The 26621-nt window shown below is 38.0% G+C and overlaps 1 protein-coding gene across 2 annotated transcripts in view; it reads right to left on the bottom strand.

Annotated features, from left to right (window-relative positions):
• MBOAT1 (membrane bound glycerophospholipid O-acyltransferase 1) overlaps positions 1–26621 on the bottom strand; it is a 138482-nt gene that overhangs the window by 76472 nt on the left and 35389 nt on the right. For both annotated transcript variants that reach the window (XR_002324607.2, XM_020986830.2), the window contains exons 2-3: positions 5394–5539; positions 3939–4016 (exon numbers count right to left, since the gene is read on the bottom strand). Coding sequence is in view for 1 of the 2 variants with exons in the window: in XM_020986830.2 (XP_020842489.1) it covers positions 3939–4016; positions 5394–5539 (224 nt within the window). In the remaining variant the exon portion in view is untranslated. The remainder of the gene's footprint in view (positions 1–3938; positions 4017–5393; positions 5540–26621) is intronic.

The following is a 26621-nucleotide window of genomic DNA, read 5'->3' as shown; positions in this document are numbered from 1 at the left end:
ATTGTTCTCATCTCAAAACAAATCTATATTTGTTCACTAAAATGTTTTCTGAATGCAGAGCGTTGTGTTGGGCTCTGGGAGAGATAAAAATCTTAGACAAGACATGGTCTCATCCTTTCTGAAGCTTATAATCTAAAAGAGGGAATAGGATTCACACATAGAGATACAGTAATAATGCACTACATTGTACTATAATAGATAAAAGCAATACGCAGTAATAAATAATAAGTGCACTAGAGTAGTACAAAGTGCTACGTCAGATCCAAGGAGGAAAAGTCATTATTGACAAATAGAGATTAAGAAGGAATGGAGTTGGCAAATTTGACTGTATTTTAAAGCATGGGTAGAAATTTAGCAAGGAAAGAAAAGTAAAGAGGATAACTTAGGCATAAGAAGGGTGTAAGGTAAGCATGCCAGCAACTAGCAGAGCACCTGGCACATAGTAGGGACTTAACAAATGCTTGCTGATTGAAAAGGAAAAGTTAGACCAAGACACGGAGTCAGGAATGGGCAATGAATTTGGGGAAGGGGAGGATAAAGACAGCCCAGTCTGGCTAAAGTATAGACTGCAAAAAAGGAAATAATAGTAGATAAAGATGGAAAGGTAGGATAGAGAAATATTGTGGCAAGACTTGAATGGAAGGCAAAAGAGTTTTAACTTTACTGATGAGGCAATAATAAGGAGCCACTGAAGTTTTCTAAGCAGAGGAATGAGTGACCAGCCAATCAACAAACATTTATTAAGTACCTGTGAAGTACCAGGCATTCTTTGCATGAGACCACGGGATTAGAAAGACAAAAGTGAAATAAAAATAACTAGACCACAGAAGAAGAGGAATGAAGTATAATAATTATATATATATATGTATGTATGTATGTTGATATATTATAATTATATTCATAATTATATGTAATTATATAAATATATGTTGTATTTTAATACATTAAATATAAATACATAATTATAATAAAATATTATATATGTATAGAATAAATTAGCTAGGTGGCACAGTAAATAGGGGGCTAGGCCTGGAGTCAGAAAAACCTAATTCTTATCCAGTCTTAGATACTTTCAAGCTTGTGACCTTGGGCAAGTTCCTTAACCTTTGTCTGTCTCAGTTTCCTCAGCTATACCAAAAGGATTATAACATCTTCCGCCCAGGGTTTATGTGAGGATCAAATAAGATAATATTTGTAAGGCACTTAATACCATGCCTGGCATATAGTAGATGCTATCTAAAAGATTCTTGTTAAATCTTGAAAGGTTGGCTGGGTAAGGTTGTAAAAGGCTTTAAATGGCATACAGAGGAGTTTATGTTTGCTCTTATAAGTAATAAGTTGATGGGATTTACTTTGTAGGCAACTGACATGGTTAGACCTAGACTTTAGGAAAACCATTTTGTTAGTTGTAAAGAGGATAGATTAGAAAGGTGTGAGACAAGGCAGAAAGATAATTAGGAGGTCACTGAAGCAGATCCATGCATATCTCAAAGGAAATAAAGAGTGGAAGACTGAAAACCTACTGCACATTTCAGAGAGGTACTAATGAAGGCCTTACAAGGGCACTGGCAGAAGAGAGGAGGAGGGAAGGGATGAGAGAGATATTGCAGAGATTGGAACCATCAGGACTTGGTCATTCAGGTATGAGCAATGAAGGCAAAGGAAGAGTCAACGATAACACCAAGGTGGCAGACATCATGAATGGCACGGCAATGAGAGAAACAGTAACATTCGAAGGAGGTGAAATTTTAGGGGGGAAAATAATAATAGTAAAGTAACAATAATAAAAAAAATAATAATAGCGGTAAGTTGGAAGTGGCAGGAGAGCATTCAGATAGAGATTTCCCATAAATGGTTGGAGACGAGGACCTGAACAGATTTAGGATTCATCTGCTAATCTGTGATAATTGATGTAGTTTTTCCCCAAAAAATTTATGATTTCATCAGTGTAGGGAGCTCCAAGGGAGTAAGACCCTCTACCAATGCAGAAAGGCACCTGCTCTACAATTTTTCAATCAATCAACAAGTATCTATCAAGCACCTACTATGTGCAAGCACTGTGCTAGACACTGGAGATATAAATACAAAGAAAGGAACAATTCCTACCACAAAGGAGTTCACCTTCTAATGGGGGAAGGCAACTAGGATATATATAAAGTATATTCAGCATAAACATAAAGTGAATAAATACAAATAGATACAAGTTTATAGTTTTCAATATTTGCCCTGTGCACCAAGAGGTCCAGTGATTTGCGCAGAGTCACAGAAATTGGACTTGAATTGACTCCAAGTGCAGTTCTCTACCCACTTACACAATGCTGCCTCCTAAAAGAAAGTAGAGAGTATAGCTACGGACTGATAAGGACTTTCTATGCCACAGAATATAAAAAGAGGGAAAAAAATAAAGAGGGCTAAGGACAGAACCACAGGAGAGATAACATGGAGGGACCTGAAGGAGATAAAGTATTAGTGACAGAGGCAGAGAAGAAGCTATTAAAAGGTAGATAAAGCACCAGGAAAATGTGGTGTCACTGAAGCCAAGAGAGGAGAAAGTAGGAAGGGCCAGTCAGTAGTATCAAATGCTATGAAGACTGAAGATGAAAAATGGAAAAAAGTCATTAGATCTTTTTTATTTCAGTTCTAATTTCTTTCCCTCCCTCCTCACCCTCTGCCACACACTGATGAGGCAAGAAATATGTGTATCCATTTTTTCTTTTTTTTTTGGAGGCAGTTGGGGTTAAATGACTTGTCCAGGGTCACACAGCTAGTAAGTGTCTGAGGCCAAATCTGAAATTAGCTCCTCCTGACTCCAGGGCCAGTGCTCTATCCACTGGGCCACCTAACTGCCCCATATCTATTTTTTTATAACTCAATCAATCTCAAACTGCTATAATCTGATTTCCAACTGATTTCTACTACTCTTCTAAAACCAATGATTTTCTCATCAATAAAACATTGGTCTGCTCTTAACTGGTCATTTTGACTGTAGTTTCTTCCCTTTCCAATCCATCCTATATTTAAGAATATGAACATGGCCAGGACCACATTCTGGAAATACTACTTTGCTCACTCTTGCTTAAGAAATGCCAGTGGTTCTTCAATTCTTCTAGAATACATTAGAATCCAAACCCCTTCCACAGGGCACTCAGAACTCTCCACAGTCAATCCCCTACCTACCTCCCCAACCTTAACCTGTACTACACCCCTACATTAACCTTTTACTCAAGACAAACCAGTCTATGTACTATCCAGCAAAAAAAAAAATTCCACCTTCATAAATTCCAGACTCTCTATTTTTGTTTAAGCCATTTCCCATGCCAAGTATGTCCTCCTCTAAACTCTATGCTACTTCAAGAGAATGTTCAAGTGCCACACTTGCCAGGAAGTCTTCTCAAATCACCCCAGCTTTCTGTGATTACGCTCTCCTCTGAAATCCTATAGCATTTACTATCAATACTATTCATATGCTATATTATTTTATCTCTATATGTCCTTTTCCCCAAACTAACTTTAAATACTGTCAGAGCTAAGACCGCGTCTTATTATACTGCATTACACCATCAACCCCTAACAACACAATGTTCTACATGAGCAAACATTCAAATCTAGTGCCCTCGAGGGCACAGACCATGTTATTTATATCCTCTGTACCTAGCATAGTACTTTCTACAGATTTGGCAATGAAAAATTTGTATCTTTCAATGAATAAAATTTGTTGATGGTAATGAATCTGCCCAAGTAAATGTGGTCTTAAACCTGCGCAATAGTTAAGAGAAGGAAAGTACTTCACCAGATCATAATGAGAAAAAACAAGTGAATAAACTTGGCTGACACTGATCCCTCTTAGAGATGGAAAAGGAGGCCCCAGCACCCTGGAGAGAGTATTGTAAAACTCCAAGAGAATCACAATTTGTCCCTTTTTATCAACACAGTCTCACCTGTGAATGTTGCCCGTACTTGCAGTAATGAGGACTCCATAACACATTAACACCAACACAAAGAGGTGTATGGAATACCTTAAAACATAAAGGAAAAAAAACAGTCATCTAACACCTTTGAAACTTGTAAAATTTAGTGATAGCAAGTCTATCATTTATCCATTGCTCCACCCCCAAATCAGCTAAAATTTCTTTTGAATGGGTCTGCATTTATTTCAAAGGAAAATAAAAAATCAACTACTAATCATTCTATGAGTAAAAGAGGTTGGATTCTAAAGTGGCTCAAGGACTTGATGATATTATTTGTAAAGTCTAATAATTAAAGTTCCAATGATCCATTGTAATAACCAAAATCCATAAAGACTCACACCATTGTTTTATATAGAATTAATAGTCTGGAAGAGAAGAATACCTTAATAATGAGTAAAGCATTCTAAGTTAATAGGTAATCAAGACTGGATTTCAGGGCGCCTTTTCCTTGTGCTGTTCTAGAGAGGAGAACGTAAGCTACTCAAGGACAGGAACTATCATGTTTTTGTCTGTATATCACCAAACACAGGACCTTGCACATAGCAGGGGCTTCATAAGTATCTGTTGAACTGAACTAAATTGAGATCAGTTTTCTTATGCCATATGTATTCTGAGAGGAGAATAAATTACATATCACATTCCACCTCTGGTCTGCCTACCCCACAGTCCATACTCCGGAGTGACATAAAATTCTCAGAAGTAGAATGATCGTAAGACCTAGTCCCCTAGATTCCCATTCCTAGGAGTTCTGCCAAATAAGACTTTACCTGCCCACCTGGGTAGAAGGTGTTCAACCCTACAAAAAACTTCCTTACTATCAATCAGCCTCCTTAAAGCAAGATATATAGCAAATCTCCTCCCATAATACGAGAAGGATATACTTTGCTGCAGTTAAGCAATGACAAGAAAGAGTCAAGAGACAAGAAAGGGTTTAAGACTAGATCGTGCCTTGAGCTTAGTAAAGGAGGAAAGCAAAGATTAAACATGAGACAACTACAAGAAAAGACTGAATGCCCCCATAAAACAGGCAAAGAAAGAACACCAGGTAAACAGAGCCTTTTCTGTTAAAGAGATGGCACTGTGTTTTCCTGGGACCTATATCACTTGCAGTCTTGGCTCTAGGTAAGCTGCCTAAATAGAAAGATTAGCCACATTTTCTCTAATAGCACTAATGCAAGAAATACACAAACATGGTTGGCAGATACTAAACGTTTCTGTGAAAAAAGAAAAAAACCCTTTTTTTTTTTGCTTGTTCATAACTTGTCTCTATGGAAGAAAATTTTAATGCTGCTTTTGAAAGAACTCTCAGGCTAAAGCAACTGTCAGACTAGCACGGTAAGTAAATGGAATTTCAGACAGCATAGTGGCAGATAGATAATGATATGCAAATGGTAAGTAATGGTATTGATGAGGTATGATACTCACCATCCAAAGCAAAAGATGACAAAATAGATTCCAAAAATGGCGGCGAAGGCATGGCGGACCACAGAGCTTGCCTTCTCAGGACTCAGGTAGATGCGAAACCAAAAAGCAGCAAGTAAAGCAAAGAGTTGGCATGCCACAAAATTCACCTGGAAAAACAAAAGTTAAGATTAAATTCCTTCATTACACAAATGTCTTAGTTTTTTTAGAGTAGATGGGATCTCAGAATCAGCCCTTTCCCCTTCTCCCTAATTTGGCACCCACTTCAGGTGAATATGGAAGACTGGACATAAACTGTGCCTCATTATACCAAGGGGAATGGGGAATACAGAAGCTTTTGTTTTTTCAGCTACTAAAGACCAGTGAAAGTTTCTTTTCTACCCCTACCAAAAGGATTTACTATTTGATGTCAAGATAAAATTTAAGCTCACCATGAAATTAATTGTTTGCTTTAGCCAGCAAACTTACAAATCTGACTCTGAATTACAAATATCCTAAGATTCCCCCACCAAGAGAATGACAAATATCCCTATGCAGAAGTTCAACTGTTACCCCCATAAAGAATGCAAAAAAAGGCCTTTCCACATTAGGCACTTGATTGCTACCAAATATCACTTTGATCAAATATTCTTCAGACTTTCTCTCAGATTGATAGATGAATATCATTTAAGCAACATTTAAATTCAGTTTTATTTCCTTTTAGATTAATTTAGCTTAGAAGCAGATGTTGTACTGCTTTAAGCTTTACATCTCAAAACAGTTAAATTATGCAAAATAAATCACTTCTCTTAGAAATCTTCAACGACCTCCTCTATCATACAGTATATTTTATGAGAGAAAAGGTGAAACTATAAAATAATGTCCTGGGCCTGAGAAGGAAGATTACTTTAATCCTAAAGAAAAAAAAATTATCTCAGTTTTGAACTTAGAAAATTAGACTCCAGACACCATTAATTAAAACAAGAAACAGAAATTATCCATTTGTTTTACATAATTACAATGTTTTTCCTGAATATTCCATCTAAATACTTCAGAAGTGATTCATATGGAGAGTACTCAACCAGAAAGAGAATTAGCAAATGTATAAACATTTGACTAAACTTAGACACCAACAATGGTTTCCAGGGAACTAACTGCACTCTCATCTGTGTGATTGCCTAACCGGAGAATCCTCTGCCTCGGGGCAGGTCTAGTGAAATACCACGAGATCTAATCCATTTTCCCACACTACCCAATTACTTTCCCAACTGCAACGTTTCTGACCACCTTTTTTTCATGAGCACAGTCAAACCAGCAAAATGCTATTCAGAGAATTCGTGGCCTTTTTCAAAATATTTGCTGAACTCATCATCTTCCCACACAGAACAGCTCCCCCTCCTCCTCCTAACTTCCCCATCTCTGTTGATGGTACCAACCAGGTTTGAAAACGTGGAAATTCAGCAACTAATTGAATACATGGTCTCTCTTCATTATTTAGTGACATACTTCTCCACTCTTACTGCAGCAAAAACAGAAAACGTCCTTTCAACCTTTATTTTCCCCATCCCACCCCCCTTTAGGTGACAGGAAATTACAGAAGCCAAGGTGAACCAAGAGTCTTTCGTGGCTTTACCTACAATGATAACTACTGTATCAACCCAATAAGCAGAGCTATCAATACTTGCTCAGTCAAGTAGTGACCAAGTCTTGAATCCAGCCAGCAAAGGTCCTCTTATCTGTAATAACTTTCTGGAGATTGATCTGACTTTCTATGTTGTTTACCCAGAATGGTCTGAATAAAATGGACTGCCCTAAGTAGGCTTTTCTAAAGCCTCCATGTAAGATTCCTCTCCAGCCAGCTCTTTCTCAAGGTCTTAGCTGGAGGATTCTTCTCACTTTGGGAAATCTGAGCTCATTCCCATTTAATAGAAGCTCATTTTGCTACCATGTGGTGGCTCTCTCTGTCCTTGGTGTTGCCACAATTTGGACCTAATCCCTCCACAGGATACACATGGGGCACAAAGACGGAGCCCCAGTGTTGAGGTAAAAAGAAGACAGCAGGAAAGGGAGGTCCCCTATAAACTATAAAAGAAGAAGGCGATATCAAACAGTGACCACTTCTGGCTACAGACCATTTATCTTCATAGCGTGGCTGATGTGGACCTTCAAGGTTAAGAATGCCCCTACTACATCACAAGAACAGAACCTATCACTACCTTCGGCATTCCAAACCAATAGCAAAAGTGGCTCAGTGGTGCAGGAGTCAGGCAGGGAATCAGAGACTGGGCAGAGCTAAAGGCAGATGGAGATTGACAGGGGGTCCTACTTATTTCACCCAGTCACCTAAATGATAGCACTTTCCCTTAACAGAGGCCAGGGGTACAGAGTAATAGGAAGATACTGAGGCTTTGAGGGGGAATCAAGAATGTCCTTGGGGCAGCTGAATAGTGCTTGAATGAAAAGGATGAGGGGTGGCTGTTAAAAGAAAGGGGCCTCTCAGAGATCATCCTCAGATCAACAGAACCATACCAAGACTGCATCCAGGCTGTAATGTGCCTAGCACACATACGGGATGGGGGTGGAGACTTGGTGTTCCTACCCCCCCCACACACACACAAATTACAGTTTCAAGAGAAATGGAAAGAACTGAAGCAGCCCTCTCAGAGGATCCTCAGCCACGAGTTGCCTTTCTGTCTTTACTGGGGTTTGCTCTGAGAACTCCCAGTGGGCTTGGGGCTGGGGCAGAGGAATGAACACTGCAATACTTCTCTCAGGGAGACTTCCCCATTTGTTTCCCTCTCACTACGTTATCTTTCTATGTCCCAGGTCCCTGCTAGGATGAGAGACAGATGACAGGCACACCTGAAGGAAGAGAGACTGGTCTGCAAAATCACTGATGTGCCTGAAAACCAATTTCCTACAAAAATTCTCCAACTTGTCAGAAAGTCTTTGCATATGTAAATGTCCATTCCAGGAGCCTATGCCAGGTAACTGAAAAACCCATTCAGAATCTTTTTTCTCAGAGAGACAACTGCAAAAGACAAGGGATTTCCAGAAGACTTTATAAGGAAAGACAAGGTGAACAGAGGGACCCTCCTGGTTTGTACTGTTCTGTTAAGTGCTGTCTGAAGCCAGTCAGCCAACAGAACTATCACTACCTGATCAGCCAGGTAGTAACCTGGCTTGAAACCTGCTGGCCAGCAAAGCCTCCTTATCAATATTATCTATAATTGTTTGGTGAACTAACGGATTCTCTAGGTTGTAAACTACAGGCAGTCTGAATAAGGGAGACCAATTACCTTAATGTGGCTATTTGAAGCTTCGGTCCAGATGGCACCAGTGATGCAAAAGGTTTTCTACACGTAACTGTTTTATAGGCTGTTCGCTGCAGCCTCTCCCTGCTGTGGGCAATATGAGTTTATCCCCATTCAATAAAAAATTTTTTTCTACTACTCTGTGGTACTTGTTTTCCTGGTGTTCTCAATTTGAGCCCAAATGCTCCATAAGGTATACCCTAAAAACAAATACAAAATATAAGCATACACACACATCCTCCCTATATTAATCTAGCCTCAGACACTAATTAGTGGTGTGATCCTGTCACTTAACCTCTGTCTGCCTCATTTGTAAAATGGGAATAATAATAGCACCTACCCCTGAGGGCTGTTGTGAGGATCAATAATTGTAAATCACTTAGCACAGTTCCTATCACATAGTAATGCCATATAGATGTTAGGTATTATTATGAGTTACGTATTTTTTTTAAAACTAGCCCAACAGAAGAACCAGTCTGACCACCTGCATATGACTCACTACATGGGCTTGAAAAACTATTACTACTTGGTCAAGACTGAATATCTTGAGATCAGCAGTGAGTAACCCAACAAAACCACAAACATGTCTAGGTGAATATGACATTATTCTCCCAGCCCTGGAGGCTCATGCCAAGAGATGTACATCCAGAACTGAGAGGGAAGTTTACTCCACCCAATACAAGTCTACCAATACTTACTGACACCTATTGCGTTACTGACGCTAGGTGGTGCAATGGATAGAGCCCCTGGCCTGGAGTGAGATAGACTTCTGGGGTTCAAATGCAGCCTCATATATTTAGTAACTGTGTGCCCCTGGACAAGTCAAATAACCCTGTTTGTCTCAGTTTCCTCATCTGTAAAACAAGCTGGAGAAGGAAATGGCAAACCACTCCAGTATCCTTGCCAAGAAAACCCCAAATGGGGTCACTACTGAAAACACCGAACAACACAACAATATTGTGTTAATAGGCACCAGACAGAAGATACAAAAGAAAAAGAAGTCATAACCCCTGCCTTCAAGGTAACTGCAATCTAACTCATGACAAGATATACATAAATGACTTTAAAACATTTAGAAAAGTATCAACAAGCATAAGTTAATGTAGTATAAACATAAGGCATTAAGTATTGAAGGATGTACCACAGCAACAAGTCGATAAAGGAAAACTTACTGTGGCTTTGCAACTAGGTGGTGAAGTGACAGGCCTGGAACCAAGACCTGAGTTAAAACATGGCCTTACTACCTGTGTGACTCTGGGCAAGTCACTTTACTCTTGTCAGCCTTAGTTTCCCCAAATGGTAAAATAGAATAATAGCACCTATCTTCCAGCGTTGTGTAAAGATCAAATTAGATAATATTATAAAGCACTTAGCACAAGAGTGCTTGGCACAAAGTAGGTACTTAATAAATGCTTGCTTCCTTTCTTTCTCCAAATACCTTCAAAGGTGACACCCTAGACTCTAGGGCCTAGAGATCATCCAGTTCACTTTCCCAGTGATAAGAAAACTGAAGCCTACAGAGATCCACCATCATACAGGTAACAGAGCTGTAGAAAAGTTGAAGTTTGAACCACGATTCCCTGTCTTTAAATCTAGTGATACACCACAGTGCATCTTCATTTTGCCCCCAATTCCTATGACAATTGGACTTCTCATTTGGCAAAATAAGTAATCCATTCCCAACCATTCCAAGTGACCCCACAACAATCCAAATGAAGAGAAATGTGCTCCTATCAAACAGAAAGTGGAGGAAAAGCAGCTGTGATCAAACTCTGGAAAGAAAGCTTCTGGCCCCAAATGATACAGGCTTTAAAGCAAGTGTTTCTTAAGCACACAGAGCTCATAAGGTCTCTTTACCCATCAGAAAGAACTGCAAATCATAGGAAGATGTGACATTATGAGTAGAACTGAACAGTTATTTCCTGTGTAACATTACACAATTCAAACTCAGGAAAGAAGGCACCTTCAGGCATCAAAGAAAGTGCCCTGTGGCCAATATCCAATCAATCAACAAGTATTTGTTAAGTGCTTACTACATGCCTTCATTGTGCTCCCCCAAAAAAAGCAGTGTCTAATGTTTCCCAGTTCCCTCCTCCTCTCCCTCAAAGCACCTTATGTCACAGTCAAGCTAATGGCTATAATTTTTCTCCTAGTATTTAGGTTTACTCTTAGATATTAGCTCTGCCACATGTGACAAAGACAGAAACAAGGCATCAGGTTATTATATTCCCTATAGACAAGGTGTATAAAGCAGGTTGGAGTGGATGAAAGAAATCATTTTTCAAATGCTCTATCCTAAGTGGTTAGGCAGCTCTCAGAGCCAGATCTGTAAAAAAGGCAACTTTACCAGGACCCAAAGGGAATGAAAAATATCTGCTCCTTTAGCAAACTCTTTACAATTTTTGTTCTTGTTTGGTTTTTTTTTTAATCCACACATGCAAAGTTTCCCTTTTCCACTGATTCACTCCAAAGCAGGAGGGTAAAACTGTCCTTCCATTCTTGAAATCCAGCAATTTGTTCTCCACAATCAAAGTATTGTTTGGCTATTTGTGCATAAGGAAATAATGCAGCTCAGGACAGTCCAGATGTTTTGCTCCGCCTCCCAAACACAAGTTATACTGGCATAACCCGCACTTAATAAAAGACTGGATTTGCCCCAACTCATATGAGATTTTAGGGAAATAAAACACACGTGTTTTTAAGGTTTACCAAAGCATTTAACATCTTGTTTCTTAAATCAAAGGAGTGATTATAGTATCATTTTCTAGTCAAGCTTTTAATCAAATTCTTCTTCCCTAATGTTATGTGCTGGAGGCATATTAGCTGGGATTGGTTCTTTTTCCCTTCTCTTTTCCTTAACAGTCACTGCTTCAGGAATAAGAAGGAACTTTGCCATTGAATAAAAACATTTATATACTCCCTTCTTCCTCAAATAAAAAGACGTAGGTACACTGCTTTCAGCAAATGACAAAAATGAATATGCTACGATGATGTCTTCTGCTTCAGAAGCTTACCAGTGAGGAGCAGGCAATGCTTTCTCCCTGGAATGTCTCCTCTCTGAACACTACCTTATATGTGGTGGATTAGAATAGCTCCAAAGACAAAACCAGATGAATTAAACAATCCCTTTATTTAAACAAGCCATGCTTTTATTGGTGATGGTATCTCCTTGGCAAAGAGGAAAAGAGGGAAGTTGAAACTTGAATATTATATAAATAAACCTTAAATCAGGAAAGGGAGATCACTGGAAAAAACTCTTCATTTTCCAACTTTTTAATAATTTTACATTGCCTTTTCTGCTGTCATCTCGGGCCACCACCCCACCCTTTATCCATTCTTTTGTACAGTAAATGAAGCCTTTGTACATTTTCATTCCAAACTCCTTCAGGCCTGTCAGCAAGAAATGCTTTTACTTTGTAAACAGCCAATTTCTTCCATGCTCCAGTAGACAAGCAAATATTGAAGAAAAAAAAGTTTCGTGATCAGTGTGCATAATTCCTAGCCAAAGGAATCTTCCAATTTACTTATATGCTCCCTTTGGTTCTCATTATTCCACAGGGGGAAAACTACTAACAAATTAGGTGACTCTAGCAGCTCAATTAAAGTCTCTGCTATGATACATGAAAAAAACAAGTTTCACATGCTTCTTGCTCTCCAGGACAGAAGATAAATGAATGACATTCCCACAGGGACTGTTAGAGAATCCTCTACTGCAAAATGAATTATGGCTTAACCCAGCACCAGGCCAGATCCTTTGATTTTCTTTCTTTCCTTTCCTTTGTCTTTTTAAAAGAAAGAGAGCTCCCAGTCACTATACCTGCCACAAACCTGTCAAAACTCATCCATCAAGCAACAAAAGAGTTAACTTATAAGGGCTTTATACCATTTAACAATCCAGTGTGAGCTGATTCAAACTTCAGTTTTTCTTAGGTCTCTTATTTGAATTCCCATTATCTTATTAAATATTTCCCAATTATACGCTTTTTTAAAAAACACTTTTAACGATAATTTCTTTTAAAATTTGAAGTTCCATAGTATCTCCCTCCCTCCTAGTTCTCCTCTCTCCTTGAGAAAGGAAGCAATTTGATTTTGATTATACATGTGAGGTCATGCAGAACATATATCCATATTAGCCATGGTGCAAAAGAAAACCCAAAGTAAAGCAATAAAAATTTTAAAAGTTAAAAAAAAATGCTTCCATCTGCAGTCAGAGTTCATCAGTTCTCTCTCAGGAGGTGGGCAGTATTTTTTTATCATGAGTTCTTTGGAAGTGTCTTGGAGCACTGTCTTGATCAGATTAGCTAAGTTTTTCACAAGTGATTATCCTTATGATCTGTTACTGTATACAATGTTCTCTTAGTTTTGCTCACTTCACTTTGCATCAGTTCAAGTTTTCCCAGGTTTTTCTGAAACCATCCTGCTCATCATCCCTTATATCACAATAGTATTTCATTACAGTCACATACCACCACTTGTTCAGCCATTCCCCAATTGATGGGCATCCTCTCAATTTCCAATTTTTTGGCACCACAAAAAGAGCTGCTATCAATATTTTTGTATAAATAGGTTCTTTTCTCTTTTCTTTGACCTCTTTGGGATATAGACTTAGTAGAGGCATTGCTGGTCAAAAGGAATACAGTTTTACAGTCTTCTGGGCACAGTTCCAAATACTTCTCCAGATTGGTTGAACAAGTCCAAAATCCCACCAACAGTGCATTAGTGTCCCAGTTTTTCCATATCTCATTCAATATTTGTCATTTTCTGTTTCTATCATGTTAGCCAATCTGACAGGTATGAGGTGGTATCTCAGAGTTGCTTTAATTTGCATTTCTCTGATCAGTAGTGATTTAGTGCACTTTTTTTTTCATATGACTATTGATAGCTTTGATTTCTTCTTCTGAAAACCATTCATATCCTTAGGCTATTTATCAACTGGGGAATGGCTCTTATTTTTACAAATCTGGATCAGTTGCAGTTGTAAGAAATGAGACCTTTATCAGAGAAACTTGCTGGAATTTCCCCCCCAAGTTTCCTGTTTTTCTTCTGATTTTAGTTGCATTGGTTTTATTTGTGCAAAAGCTTTTCAATTTCATGCACTCAGAATTATCTATTTTATTTCATGTAATCCCTTCTATCTCTTATTTAGATATAAGCTCTTCCCTTATCCATAGATCTGACAGGTACATGTTTCCATCCCCTAATTTATGATATTACTCTTTATGTCTAAATCATTTATCCATTTTGACCTTATCTTGGTATACTATGTGAGATATTGGTCTATGTCTAGTTTTTGCCCAACTGCTTTTCAGTTTTCGCTACAATTTTTGTCAGATGTTGAGTTCTTACCCCCAAAAGCTTGGATCTTTATATTTATCAAACACTGCATTACTACAGTGGTTTACTACTGTGTATTGTGCATCTAATCTATTCCACTGATCCACCACTCCACTTCTTAGCTAGTACCAAATTGTTTTGATGATTATCATTTTATAATACAGACTGAAATCTGGAATTGCTGGGCCACCTCCCTTCACTTTTTTTTCATTGATTCCCTTGATATTCTTGACCTTTTGTTCTTCCAGATGAATTCTGTTATCATTTTTACTAGCTCTGTAAAATGATTCTTTGGCAGTCTGATTTGATATGGCACTGAATAAGTAAATTAACTAGGACAGAATAGTCATTTTTATTATAATGGCTCAGCCTGCCCACGAGCAACTGATTTTTCCAGTTGTTTAGATCTGACTTTACTTGTGTAAAAGGTGTTTTATAATTGTGTTCATATAGTTCCTGGGTTTGTCTTGGCCGCTAGACTCCCAAGTATTTTATATTGTCTACAGTTATTTTCAATGGAATTTCTCTATGTCTTACTGCTGGACTTTGCTGGTAAGATACAGAAATGCTGACGATTTATATGGGTTTATTTTATATTCTGAAACTTTGCTAAAGTTGTTCATTGTTTCAACAAGTTTTTCAATTGATTCTTTAGGGTTCTCTAAGTATATCATCTGCAAAGAATGATAGTTTTCTTTCCTCATTGCCTATTTTTATTCCTTCAATTTCTTTTTCTTGTCTTATGCTATAGCTAATATTGCTAGTACAAATGAATGGACATTTTTGCTTCGCTCCTTATCTTACTGGGAAGGCTTCAAGTTTATTCCCATCACAAATAATACATGCTCTTGGTTTTAGATAGATACTTCTTATCATTTTCAAGAAAGGCTCCATTAATTGATATGCTTTCCAGTGTTTTTACAAGAACTGAGTGTTATATTTTGTCAAAGGCTTTTTCTGCATCTATTTATATAATCATGATTTTTGTTGTTATTGACGTGGTCAGTTATGCTGATGGTTTTCCTAATCTTGAACCAGCTCTGTATTCCTGGTATGAATCCCATCTGGTCATAGTCTATGATATATTGCTGGAATCTCCTTGCTAGTATTTTATTCAAAATTTTGCATTAATGTTCATTAAGGAAATTGTGCTATAGTTTTCTTTTTCTGTTTTTGCTCTCCCTGGTTTAGATATCAAAACTATATTTGTGTCATAAAAGGAATTTCAAAGGACTCCTTTTTTACCTATGTTTTCAAATAGTTTATATTTGTATCAGGATTCATTGTTTCTTAAATGTTTGGTAGAATTCACTTGTGAATCCATCTACTCCTGGGGATTTTTTCTTAGGGAGTTCATTGATGATTGTTCGATTTCTTTTTCTAAGAGTGTTTTTTAAGTATTCTATTTCCTCTTCTGTTAATCAGAGCAGTTTATTTTTGTAGATATTTGACTATTTCACTTAGATTGTCAGTTTTATTGTTATGTAATTGGGCAAAATAACTCCAAATGACTGCTTTAGTTTCATCTTCATTGGTGGTGCATCCACTCTCTTCATTTTTAATACTAATAATTTGTGGGTTTTTTACTGAAATTAACCAATGGTTTATCTATTTTATTGAGTTGTTTCATAAAACTAGCTCCTAGTTTTAGTTATTAGTTTGATGGGTTTTTTTACTCTCAATTTTACTCCTCTTTCCTTTGTTTTTTCAGGATTTCCACTTTGATGTTTAATTGAGGGTTTTTAATTTATTCTTTTTCTAGTTTAGAAGCTTGGACTTAAGACTGCATGAGTGATGCTGGAAGGCACAGCTGAGATTGCTGGGATGGAAAAGTTCTTTTAACCCCTCCCTCTCTCTGCGTTTTATGTAAACACTCTTCTGAGTCTGAATATACACAACATATATCTGCCAAAGCAAGTCCAGCCTGAGTCATCTTCAGGCACACTGAAACAAGGTGATCCTGTGTGAATTCTCAGAAGGAGAATCTCATTTAATTTGGTGCAGCTTAAAAGATATAGGAGGCAAGTTTTCTGCATCCTTATACCCAATTTTTTTCACAACACACACACAATTTTTCTGTATAAAACTGGGACAATGAAAATAACAACTCACACTTAAGTGCTTTAGTGCTGACAAAGGACCTTCTCCATAACGACCTTTTGAGATGGGCAGAACACGTTTTATTATCCCCATTTTTTCACAGGAAGAACTGAGGCTCTGAGAAATTAAATAATTTGCCTATGATCACCCAGCTAGTGTCTAGGATAGCATCTGTCACTTATTATCCTTTTGACCTAATGCAAGTGTCTTAACTTCTCTGGGCCTGTTTTCTCATCTGTAAAATGAAGGGGTTGGACTAAGATGCTCTCTAAGGTTCCTTCCAGCTCTAAATCTCTGATTCTATTATAAAATAAACTGAAGTGTCTTGATTCCAAGCCCAAAGTGCTTTCCACTATCCTATATTTTCTCTTAGAGAAAAGAAGAGAATACAAAAAACTGAACACATCTTTCCATGCTTAAGGGGAAAAAAAATTCTTAAATTCTTCAAGTATCTTCCTCATTTATGGACTCCTCCCCTCTCCAAACAATTCTGTCAATGTATCCTATCAATAGGCAGGATAAACAGAATCAAAGAATTGTGGGGTGTTTAGACTGGATGAAATCTTACTAAATGAACCCACTTATTTTTTAAAAAGGAGGAAATCAAGGGCCATAGAGGTGAACCACCTTTTCCAAAGTCACACACAGCTGATCAGTGGCAAAGCCATAACTATAGCACAGGTGGTTTGCCAGCAAAGGCTTCTGGCTCATGGAGTAGGTGTCAGTATGAATAAAAGAACACAAAGGAGTGGCTTCTAGTCCCTAAAAATCTGTCCACCACGTTGCTATTTTTTTTTCTATAATTCACTACAAGAGATAGTTTCTATTATCCCAAGTTAGAATGTAAACAACCCTGGAAGTTACCATAGAATCACATAACTTTTGACTTCAAAGAGAGCTTGGAGATCATCTAGTTCAACTATTTAAAGATAAGGAAACTGAGGCACACAAAGAAGTAAGGCTCAAGTGACACATCTTACTAGTGCAAGAGGCAGGATTAGAATTTGTTGCTGTTCAGTTGTTTTTCAGTCATATCCATCTCTATGTGATCCCATTTGGGTTTTCTTGGCATAGATACTGAAGTGGTTTGCCATTCCTTCTCCAGCTCATTTTATAGATGAGGAAACCGAGGCAAACAGGGTTTGTCTTTACTTAAAGACTGCTAGTATGAGAAAACCCTTTGCCTTCCATTACAATTTGGAAAGACTCTAATTATTAGGAAGCCTTTCCTTGCTTCAAGCTTAATTTGCCTCTTTCCCACTTCTACTCACTGCTCCCAGTTCTGTTCCCTGGGGCCAAGTAGAAAAATTCTAGCTTCCCCCTTCCAAATGACAGTCTTTCAAATACTTGAAGATAGACATCATGCCCCAGCTAAATCTTCTCTTCTCCAAATTAAATATTCCTAGCTCCTTCAACTGATCCTCTTATGGCATGTGCTCAAGGCCCTTCTTGACCTCTGAACAGCCTTCAGCTTACCCATGCCCTTCTAAAACATGGCACACAGCAGAGTGCCATGTTTTAGGTTCCACAATACTTTAGATGTGGTCTGACCAGGGCAGGAAAGAGTAAAACAATGGATACTATGCCTCTTAAGACAGCCTGAGACTATATATACTACATTCCTTGAATGCTATATTTTACTACTGACTTTACTATTGACTTGGTTGATGACCCACAGACCTTTTTAGATTAGTGGTTATCCTTCTCTGCCTTCTATGTCTTATATATGTGAAGTTGATTTCTTATCCAACCAAATTTCATCATACTCATATTTGGCCCCATGTTCTAGTTTAGATCTTTTGGGACCCTGACTGTTTTATCCAGTGAGTTAATTATACCTCCTACCTATGGGTCACCAGCAAATGTAATAAGCATGTCATCTAAAATGTAAGTCATCGATAAAAATACTAAATGACATCTACCAAGAATAGCAACTTGAAGTATTTTACTGGAGATTACTTTCTAATCCAATATCAAACTACCAATTACTCTATTCTTTGGCTCCTACCATTCTAATAATTCTAAATCTACCTACTATACCATAATCTATAACGTCCAAAGGAATAACATCAGAAATTTTAATCAACTACCTTGTTCAACTCTATTGATAGCTGTTTCCTGATTTACCAGCTTAGTATCCTTGGGGAAAAAAAATTTAAAAATTAAAGTTAATCTGGCATAACCTATCCTTGAAGAAGTCATATTGACTTTGCATAACTACCAATTCCTTTTCTAAAGGTTCATTAACCATCCCTTTATTACTATATTCCAGAACAGAGGTGTCAATCTTGTTCTGAGACAGATTAAAATATGATTGGGAAATGTTTAACAAAATAAATAAAAATATAATACAACATAGATAATGTTAACTTGTAGTTTTCTGAATCAATATTCTGGCTCCATTTCTATTTAAGTTTGCCACCACTGTTATAGGATTTTGCCAGGAATCAAAGTCATACTTACTGGCTAACAGCTAACAGATTTGATTTTCTTCCATTTTTTGAAAGCAGAGCTACATTTAGTCTTATGCTACCTTAAGGTACTTCTTCCATACTCCACACTCTTTCAAAGATTACCAAAATATGGCTCAGCAAGCACACCTGTCTGTTCCTTCAGTACTTTACAATGCAGCTCATCTATGTCAGGTAACATGACCTCATCAAGGGTACTTAGTGTTCTTCTACTATCTTTTTCTTTATCTTGGGTTTCAACACTCTAGTGGATATTTTTGCTCTTTCTTTTCCACTCCAACTATCATTCTACTTGGCAGAGAAAACAAATTGAGAATTCAGCAACTCTGTTTTCTCTCCCTCATCTGTCTGATTGTCCACCCCTCCCTTTTATGTGGCCAGCCTGCTGATCTCAATGCTATCAAAATCCTAATTTATCAAAGAAAATGTTATAGGGAGTCCACTGTAATAGAGACCAGAAAAAATGTAAGGGAAGACTAAATTATTTTTAGAAGTAGAGTGGTGTTGCAGGTATTTTTCCTCAGGCAAATTCTTGAGTTATAAATTACATCTAGTTCCAACTACACTTTGTTAGTGGAGCTGGGGAAATAAGAAAAATTGTGGGAGAACAAGAAATACGAATTGACTTGGGAATAAAATTTACCCCATACATGTAGCGTCATCACATTGCAAATATATGGTATGCATGTATCACAGTGATAATTTCCACCTAATAATTTGCAAGGTTCACCCTTTCTCTTTTTATTAGGCTAACATGTAGGATGATGACCCCATTTATTAGTGTCATTTTCCTTTTCAAATTACCTTATATTTAAATAGATATAGATAGACATGCAGTATCCTCACCACTCTTCAAACCTCACACAAGTAGAATGGAAGCTCCTTCAGGGCAAGGATTGTTTTGTTGTTGTTTTTTTATCCACAAAGTCTAGCACAGGACCTCCCACATAACACAGTACACACTACTAATAATAAATAAATATTTAATGGAACCATAAGTGTATGTATCCAATAACAGGTGTGTATGTGTTTGTGTGTGTGAGTATAAAATGAAATTTTGTAGTTACAAAAAATTTGAAAAATAGAATTTCTGTTTACATTGGTAACAGGCTCTAATTATTCCCCCATCAACTCTACCATGGCATATCTGTCCACATACACACACTGCCACTGGAACAGAATTTAACAAGTCAGATGACTGCAGGTAGAACTAGAATTGACTGTCAAGGCTTTATTAAACTGGGATTCATTCATAGCATCCTAGGTCTGAAGTTCAAGGAGACTCCAGAAACAATCTTGGCCTGGGGTTCTCTGCCTTTTTTTTGGCACTAAAGACCCCTTTGACAGTCTGGTGAAGCCTACATACCCCTTCTCAGAATCATGTTTATAAAAAGCATAAAATAAAATATAGGGATACAAAGGAAACCAAGTAAAATTGCATCAAAATAATTTTTTAAAACAAGTTCATGGACCCCAGGTTAAGAACTCCTGATCTAGCCCAACCCTTTGATTTTACAGATGAGGAGGGTATCTTTCCTCTCTGGGTCATTTTTTTAGACTAGACCAATTATTTCATTGGTTATCAGGAACTCTGGGTGAGGAGAATCCCTCTACCAACACAAATGGAATCTACTCTGCAATTCATACTTTAAAAATTACCTGGACCACTTAACAAGGAAATGACTTGTTGAAGATCACAAAGCCAGTATAGGTTAAAGGTAGAACACAACCCAGGTGCTCATAACTATAGGTCCACCTAATTAGCCACTAGCTAATACTGACCTTCTCTCTTCATCATTTTAATTGAGATAAACTTTGAAAAAAATGAAATAAAAACGGCAAAAGTTGAATGTGTTCTTTTCTAAACAGCAGAGCAGGAAAGAAGAGAAAAACCTGCATCCTCTCCCACAGACAAAATTACGTAGGGAACTAGAGTGCAAAGGAAAGGTAATTGCAGTGAAGAACCACTAGGAAATATCTGTGAGACAAGTACTGCAGTTTGCTAGTGGGAGAATAGGGGTCATGGGAAATAGCAGGCACATAGTGCCAAAGGGTTGGAATGAGCATAAAGAAACTAAAAACCATGGTACAGGTTTGAATGAGAGGGCTTCTACTACCTAAGAATCTAAGATTCTATGAGGGTGAAATGATCTACTAATTGCATGATTCCTGAATAATTCAAGAGTCAGCTACACTACTACATCCAACTTGACTCTCATGATGCAATTAGCATATCTTCTTTCCCTCAATTCAATATGAGTTTAATACTGTGATTTGAAAAGGCCAGATATAGTAAGCCAGCATTTAAAATAACTGCACAAAATAACTTAGGCTTCTAAAGCCTCAGGAGATAAGTAAATTTAAAATAAAATTAACCAAGGAAAGAAAAGACAGCAATAACTGATGAAAATTACAAAATCTTAAGGTGAGCAAAAACCTTAGAGATCACTTAATCTAACCTCTTTAACTGACCAAGTACCAATAAAGACATAACTTCTGCAATTAGGGTCCCATTCTTCCCGCAACTACTGGGGCGCTAAAGTGTTAGAAATTATAGAATCTCAGATTGGATACTCTACAGCACAAATTTTTAACCCAGGATCCAGAGACCCCTAAAGGAAGTACAGAGTTAGACAAGTTGAGTTCTAACAGGCTCCCTTCGTACTCTAAGATTCTATGATGGTAAAATGATCCATCAACTACACAATACATTTCTGAATAACCTAGAAGTTAACTTCACCACTATATCCAATTTCAGACAGTCCAAGAACTTGTACATCCTTATTTTTACTAACCTCTAAATGAAATTTAGTATTATTTTCAATTATGAATGTAAGTAACAAACCACAGTAGGACTAAGCCTCATCAGATTGTCAAAAGAGTCCACAACACAAAAAAACAATTAAGACCCCTACCCTCCAACAACCCTAGAGTGGAAGTAAACATCTAATCTCTTCTTGAACATTCCCAGAGACAAGGAGATTACTCCCTCCCAAGGCAGCCCATGCCATTTGGGGACAGCTCTGATTATAACATACTTCCTTAGGTTAAGACAAAATCTGCCTCCTTGTAAATTTCCAACCATTGGTACTAGTCATTCTGTCTATGGCCATATAGAACAAGTTTGCTCCCACCTTCATACAACAGCTCTTTAGATATTTCAAGGTGGGCGTACTAGTCTTCTGTGATAATGCGTATCTGAAAAACACGGAATAATGGATTTTTTCAATTTCTCCAAAGGGCATAAGTAGACTACAAGATGTTACCAACAAATGATTGTGCAAGAGTAAAATAAATACACACACACACACATATATAATACACATACATATACACACATATATACATGCACATAAATACATATATACAGATATATGTATGTATGTATCTATAGTTGTTCATCCTTTATTTTTGAAGAGAACCAATGACATTGTGAAGGGAAGTATGATTTTCATAATAATCAATAATGTGTAATGAACATACTAATTTTTCAGAATTGCCTTTTCTAACTCAGGAGTCAGCCTTACATTGCTCCCACAATCACTGGCATTCTTGTGTCTGTATATCTCAAGTGAATCAAATCAAAGACTGTAGAACCTGTTCTCATCACAGAACACTGGCCCTGTGACCCACCAAGTAACAACCCCCAAAGACTGGAGCAATATTGATCCCACAAGATCTCAGAATTTGTGTATTGTCTTCCACTTGTGGGCTTGTCATGGGAAACCACTCAAACCCTGGGAAAGGATAGTTTGTAATCCACCTTCTCCCTCCCTTCCCATCGTGATTTATGTATATAATCTCTATCTTCACTTCACCAAGGTGGAATTCTCATCAGGAGAATTCCCAATTTGCAAATCTATTCCTCATAATCTAATTAATTAATTAAACAGCTACCTAATTACTGGCACTTCATCTCTGGCCTACTGTTTCATCATTCTCAGGTTAGAGACTGGCTTAGTAACTGTTCGTAACATCCTGGGGTGATATCTTGACTCGTGCATGAACTGGACTGGATTTAAGTGAGGCAGAGTTGCAAAAAGTCGTAAGCCTCATTCTTTCTTCCAGTCATCAAGTGGCAAGACAAAAGTCAAAACAAGTGGCAATGGGCTAGGATGCAGTCAATGACTTTGGTATTTTTTATGTCTGACCAAGCTCTAAGCCCTGCACAGCTCCTGCTTCGGGCACCTTCATGGCCACTGGAACAAACTGTTCTCATTTTCCCATTCCACTGGGCGAAGTCTTCACATGCTTGGGATAGACATCACCCCTAACTCACCAAAGGGTTTGAGGCCTGTTGGTTACCCTCAACCTGGTTCAGCCCATCTGCCAAGATAGTTACCATATGCTACACTTTCTTGGAGCTACAGGTGAAACTTGGATGACATATGGACACCAAAAGTGGATGACTAGTAGCCCTGAAAAAGGTCCTGGGAAGCCCTTATATCAGAGGTGCTGGTCTTTCATGAATAACGCCATACTAGATATAGATAGATAGGCAGACAGATAGACAGACAGACAGACAGACAGACAGATAGATAGATAGATAGATAGATAGATAGATAGATAGTTAGATAGATAGATATAGATATCTATATACACACATACATATACATATATATGTGTGTATGTATATGTGTATATGTGTATGTGTATATATCTGTGTGCATACAGATATATACATATATACACATCTATAGATATATGTATATCTATGGAGAAAGAGAGATGTATGTATATGGAGATATATGTATGTACATCCATATATGGATATGGATAGATGTATATATATTTTAAGTATGACTAGAAAAGGAAGTAAGACAATCTTGTCGTAAGCTTGACAGCAAACTAATGAGCTGAACATATGCTCCATTGACATCTATGCAAAGCCAAGAAATAGAGAAGGGCTCCAACACATTGGACAGACCTCCTGTGGTAGAATTATAGAATAACATGGACAAGAGTTGTCCAAGATGAAAAGAAGGCATGAACTATGACCTCCACCATAGGCAATAATCCTATCAATGAGATCCCATAAACATTAGTCAAAGTAAGGATCATGTTTCTCTGTCTTCTCTCACCCATGAGATACCTGTAAAGCAGTTAATAAGCATTAAAGTGCCACATACATGCCAACTATTATTAACACATTATTATTATTAAACACCCAAAATCCTCCAGTGGTACTGCAAGAAGTTTCATTTTCCAAGGATCTAAGAAAGTGTTTCACATATATATTATATAATTCAGTTTCATATCATCAATAGAATGAAGACAATGTACTGTAGGTATTCCATGTTTTCCCTGTGGATAAAATGGAATATAAAGAAGTTAAATGAGTTGCCTAAGGTTATATGGAAAATGAGTGAAAAAGATGGGAATGGACTCCCAGGTTGGTTCTCTTTCTACTAAACCAACCTGCCTCCAAGAAATAAAAACAAATAGGTTAATCTTCTTTCATAGTGCTCAGAGCTCTAAGACATTTTTTTAAAGGTAAGCAACCCCCACAGCAGCTTTCAAATGAATGTGGCAATAAAACTCCTCTGGGATTAAAATGTATCAATGAAACACATAATACTTGTCCAGAGAGTTTAGGAATGTGAAGCAGAAGATCAGGAATAGATTGGGGGGAGGGGGGTGCAAGGAGCATGGGGAGAAGGAAAGGTTTTCAGGAACAAAATGGGGGGGCGGAGCCAAGATGGCAGAGTGAAAGCAGTGACTTGCTTGAGCTCTCCCCCAAACCCCTCCAAATACTCATAAAAAATGGCTCTAAACAAATTCTGAAGCAGCAGAACCCACAAAAAGACAGAGTGAAACAAATTTCCAGCCCAAGACAACCTGGATGACTGATCAGAAAGGTGTATCGTGCCGGGCTGGGAGCTCAGCGCAGTGCAGCGTGGGCGCGCAGGCCACAGCAAACCTGGAGCAGGCCTCAGAGGACTGAATCTCGGGCAGCTGTGGAGATTTCCAGACTCCTCAATCCACCAATGCCAAAGACAACTTAGAAGGTCAGTGGGAAAAGTCTGTTTCTGTCAGTGCTGAGAAGGAAGGCGGGCAGCTCCATTCCCCAAGCATGCGGGGGGGGCAGCTGCTTCCCGAGCTTCTGGTCCACAGACTGAGGGGGAATCCAGTGGCTCATCAGAGAGGGATCGCAGGGATCTCTTTGCCAGTGCTGAGGCAGGAATCTCTTGCTTTGCCCGTGTTTGGATCTGGGCCACAGTTCTGGGCAGTGGTGCTGGGGTGAGGAGGAGCACTGGCTTGGTGGAGCTTGTAGTGGCTGTGGAGAGCAACCCCTCCTCACAGTTACAGGACAGAAAGGAATACTTGTGGTCACAGGCCAGGAAAGGAGTAAACACCTCGCCCCTTATCATATCACCTTGGAAGCACTGAAAATTTACAGGTCCCTACAAGTATCTCTGAAAACAGCTGTACAAACCCCTGAAGCTTGGGACAGTACATTCTCCACATTGGAAGCAGACTCTTACCTTAACAAAGAGTTTAAAACTCAAGTAATTGGCCGGATCATGAGCAAGCAGCGCAAAAAGAGTCAGACTATATTATCTTACTTTGGTGAAAAGAAGATCAAAATATACAACCAGAAGAAGACAACAAAGTCAAAGCTCCTACATCCAAAGCCTCCAAGAAAAATATGAATCAGTCCCAGGCCTTGGAAGAGCTCAAAAGGGATTTTGAGAAGCAAGTAAGGGAAGTAGAGGAAAAACTGAGAGTGATGCAAGAAAATCATGAAAAACAAGTCAACAGCTTGCTAAAGGAGACCCAAAAGAATACTGAAGAAAATAATACCTTAAAAAATAGCCTAACCCAATTGGCAAAAGAGGTCCAAAAAGCCAATGAGGAGAAAATGCCCTAAAAAGAAAAATTGGCCAAATGGAAAAGGAAGTCCAAAAGATTACTGAAGAAAATACTTCCTTAAAAATTAGAATAGAGCAATTGGAAGATAGTGACTTTATGAGAAATCAAGACACTGTAAAACAAATCCAAAAGAATGAAAAATTAGAAAACAATGTGAAATATCTCATTGGAAAAACAACTGACCTGGAAAATAGATCCAGGAGAGAGAATTTAAAAATTATTGGACTATCTGAAAGCCATGATCAAAAAAAGAGCCTAGACATCATCTTTCAAGAAATTATCAAGGAAAACTGCCCTGATATATTAGAACCAGAGGGCAAAATAGAAATTGAAAGAATCCACAGATCTCCTCCTGAAAGAGATCCCCAAAGGAAAACTCCTAGGAATATTAGCCAAATTCCAGAGTTCCCAGGTCAAGGAGAAAATATTACAAGCTGCCAGAAGGAAACAATTCAAGTACTGTGGAAATACACAAGATTTAGCTGCTTCTACATTAAAGGACCACAGGGCATGGAATATAATATTCCAGAGGGCAAAGGAGATAGGATTACAACCAAGAATCACCTACCCAGCAAAACTGAGTATAATCCTTCAGGGGAAAAAATGGTCATTCAGTGAAATAGAGGACTTTCAAGCATTCTTGATGAAAAGACCAGAGCTGAATAGAAAATTTGACTTTCAAATACAGGACTCAAGTGGAACATGAAGAGGTAAACAGGAAAGAGAAATCATAAGAGACTTATTAAGATTGAACTGTTTACATTCCTGCATGGAAAGATGATATTATAACTCATGAGACTTTGTCAGTATTAGGGTAGTTGGAGGAAAAAAATATATGTATGTATATGTAGATAGATAGATAGAGGGCACAGGGTGAGTTGAAGATTAAGGGTCATATCTGGAGAATAAAATTAAGGGATGAGAGAGGATTATACTCAGAGAAGAAGAAAGGGAGAGGTAGAATGGGGTAAATTATCTCACAAAAAAAAAAAAAAGAAAAGTCTCTTACAGTGGAGGGGAAACGGGGAAGGTGAGAGGGAATGAGTGAATCTTATTCTCATAGGATTTGGCTTAAGGAGGGAATAACATACACATTCAATTGGGTATGGAAATCTGTCTTACCCTACAGGAAGATAGGGGGAGAAGGGGACAAGAGAGCA

This window comes from Phascolarctos cinereus, unplaced genomic scaffold (genome assembly GCF_003287225.1).
Source record: "Phascolarctos cinereus isolate Bilbo 61053 unplaced genomic scaffold, phaCin_HiC Scaffold_4;HRSCAF=312, whole genome shotgun sequence".
Lineage (NCBI taxonomy): Eukaryota > Metazoa > Chordata > Mammalia > Diprotodontia > Phascolarctidae > Phascolarctos > Phascolarctos cinereus.
Note: the sequence above shows the minus strand (reverse complement) of the source record. Positions and strands in the feature narration are given on the sequence as shown.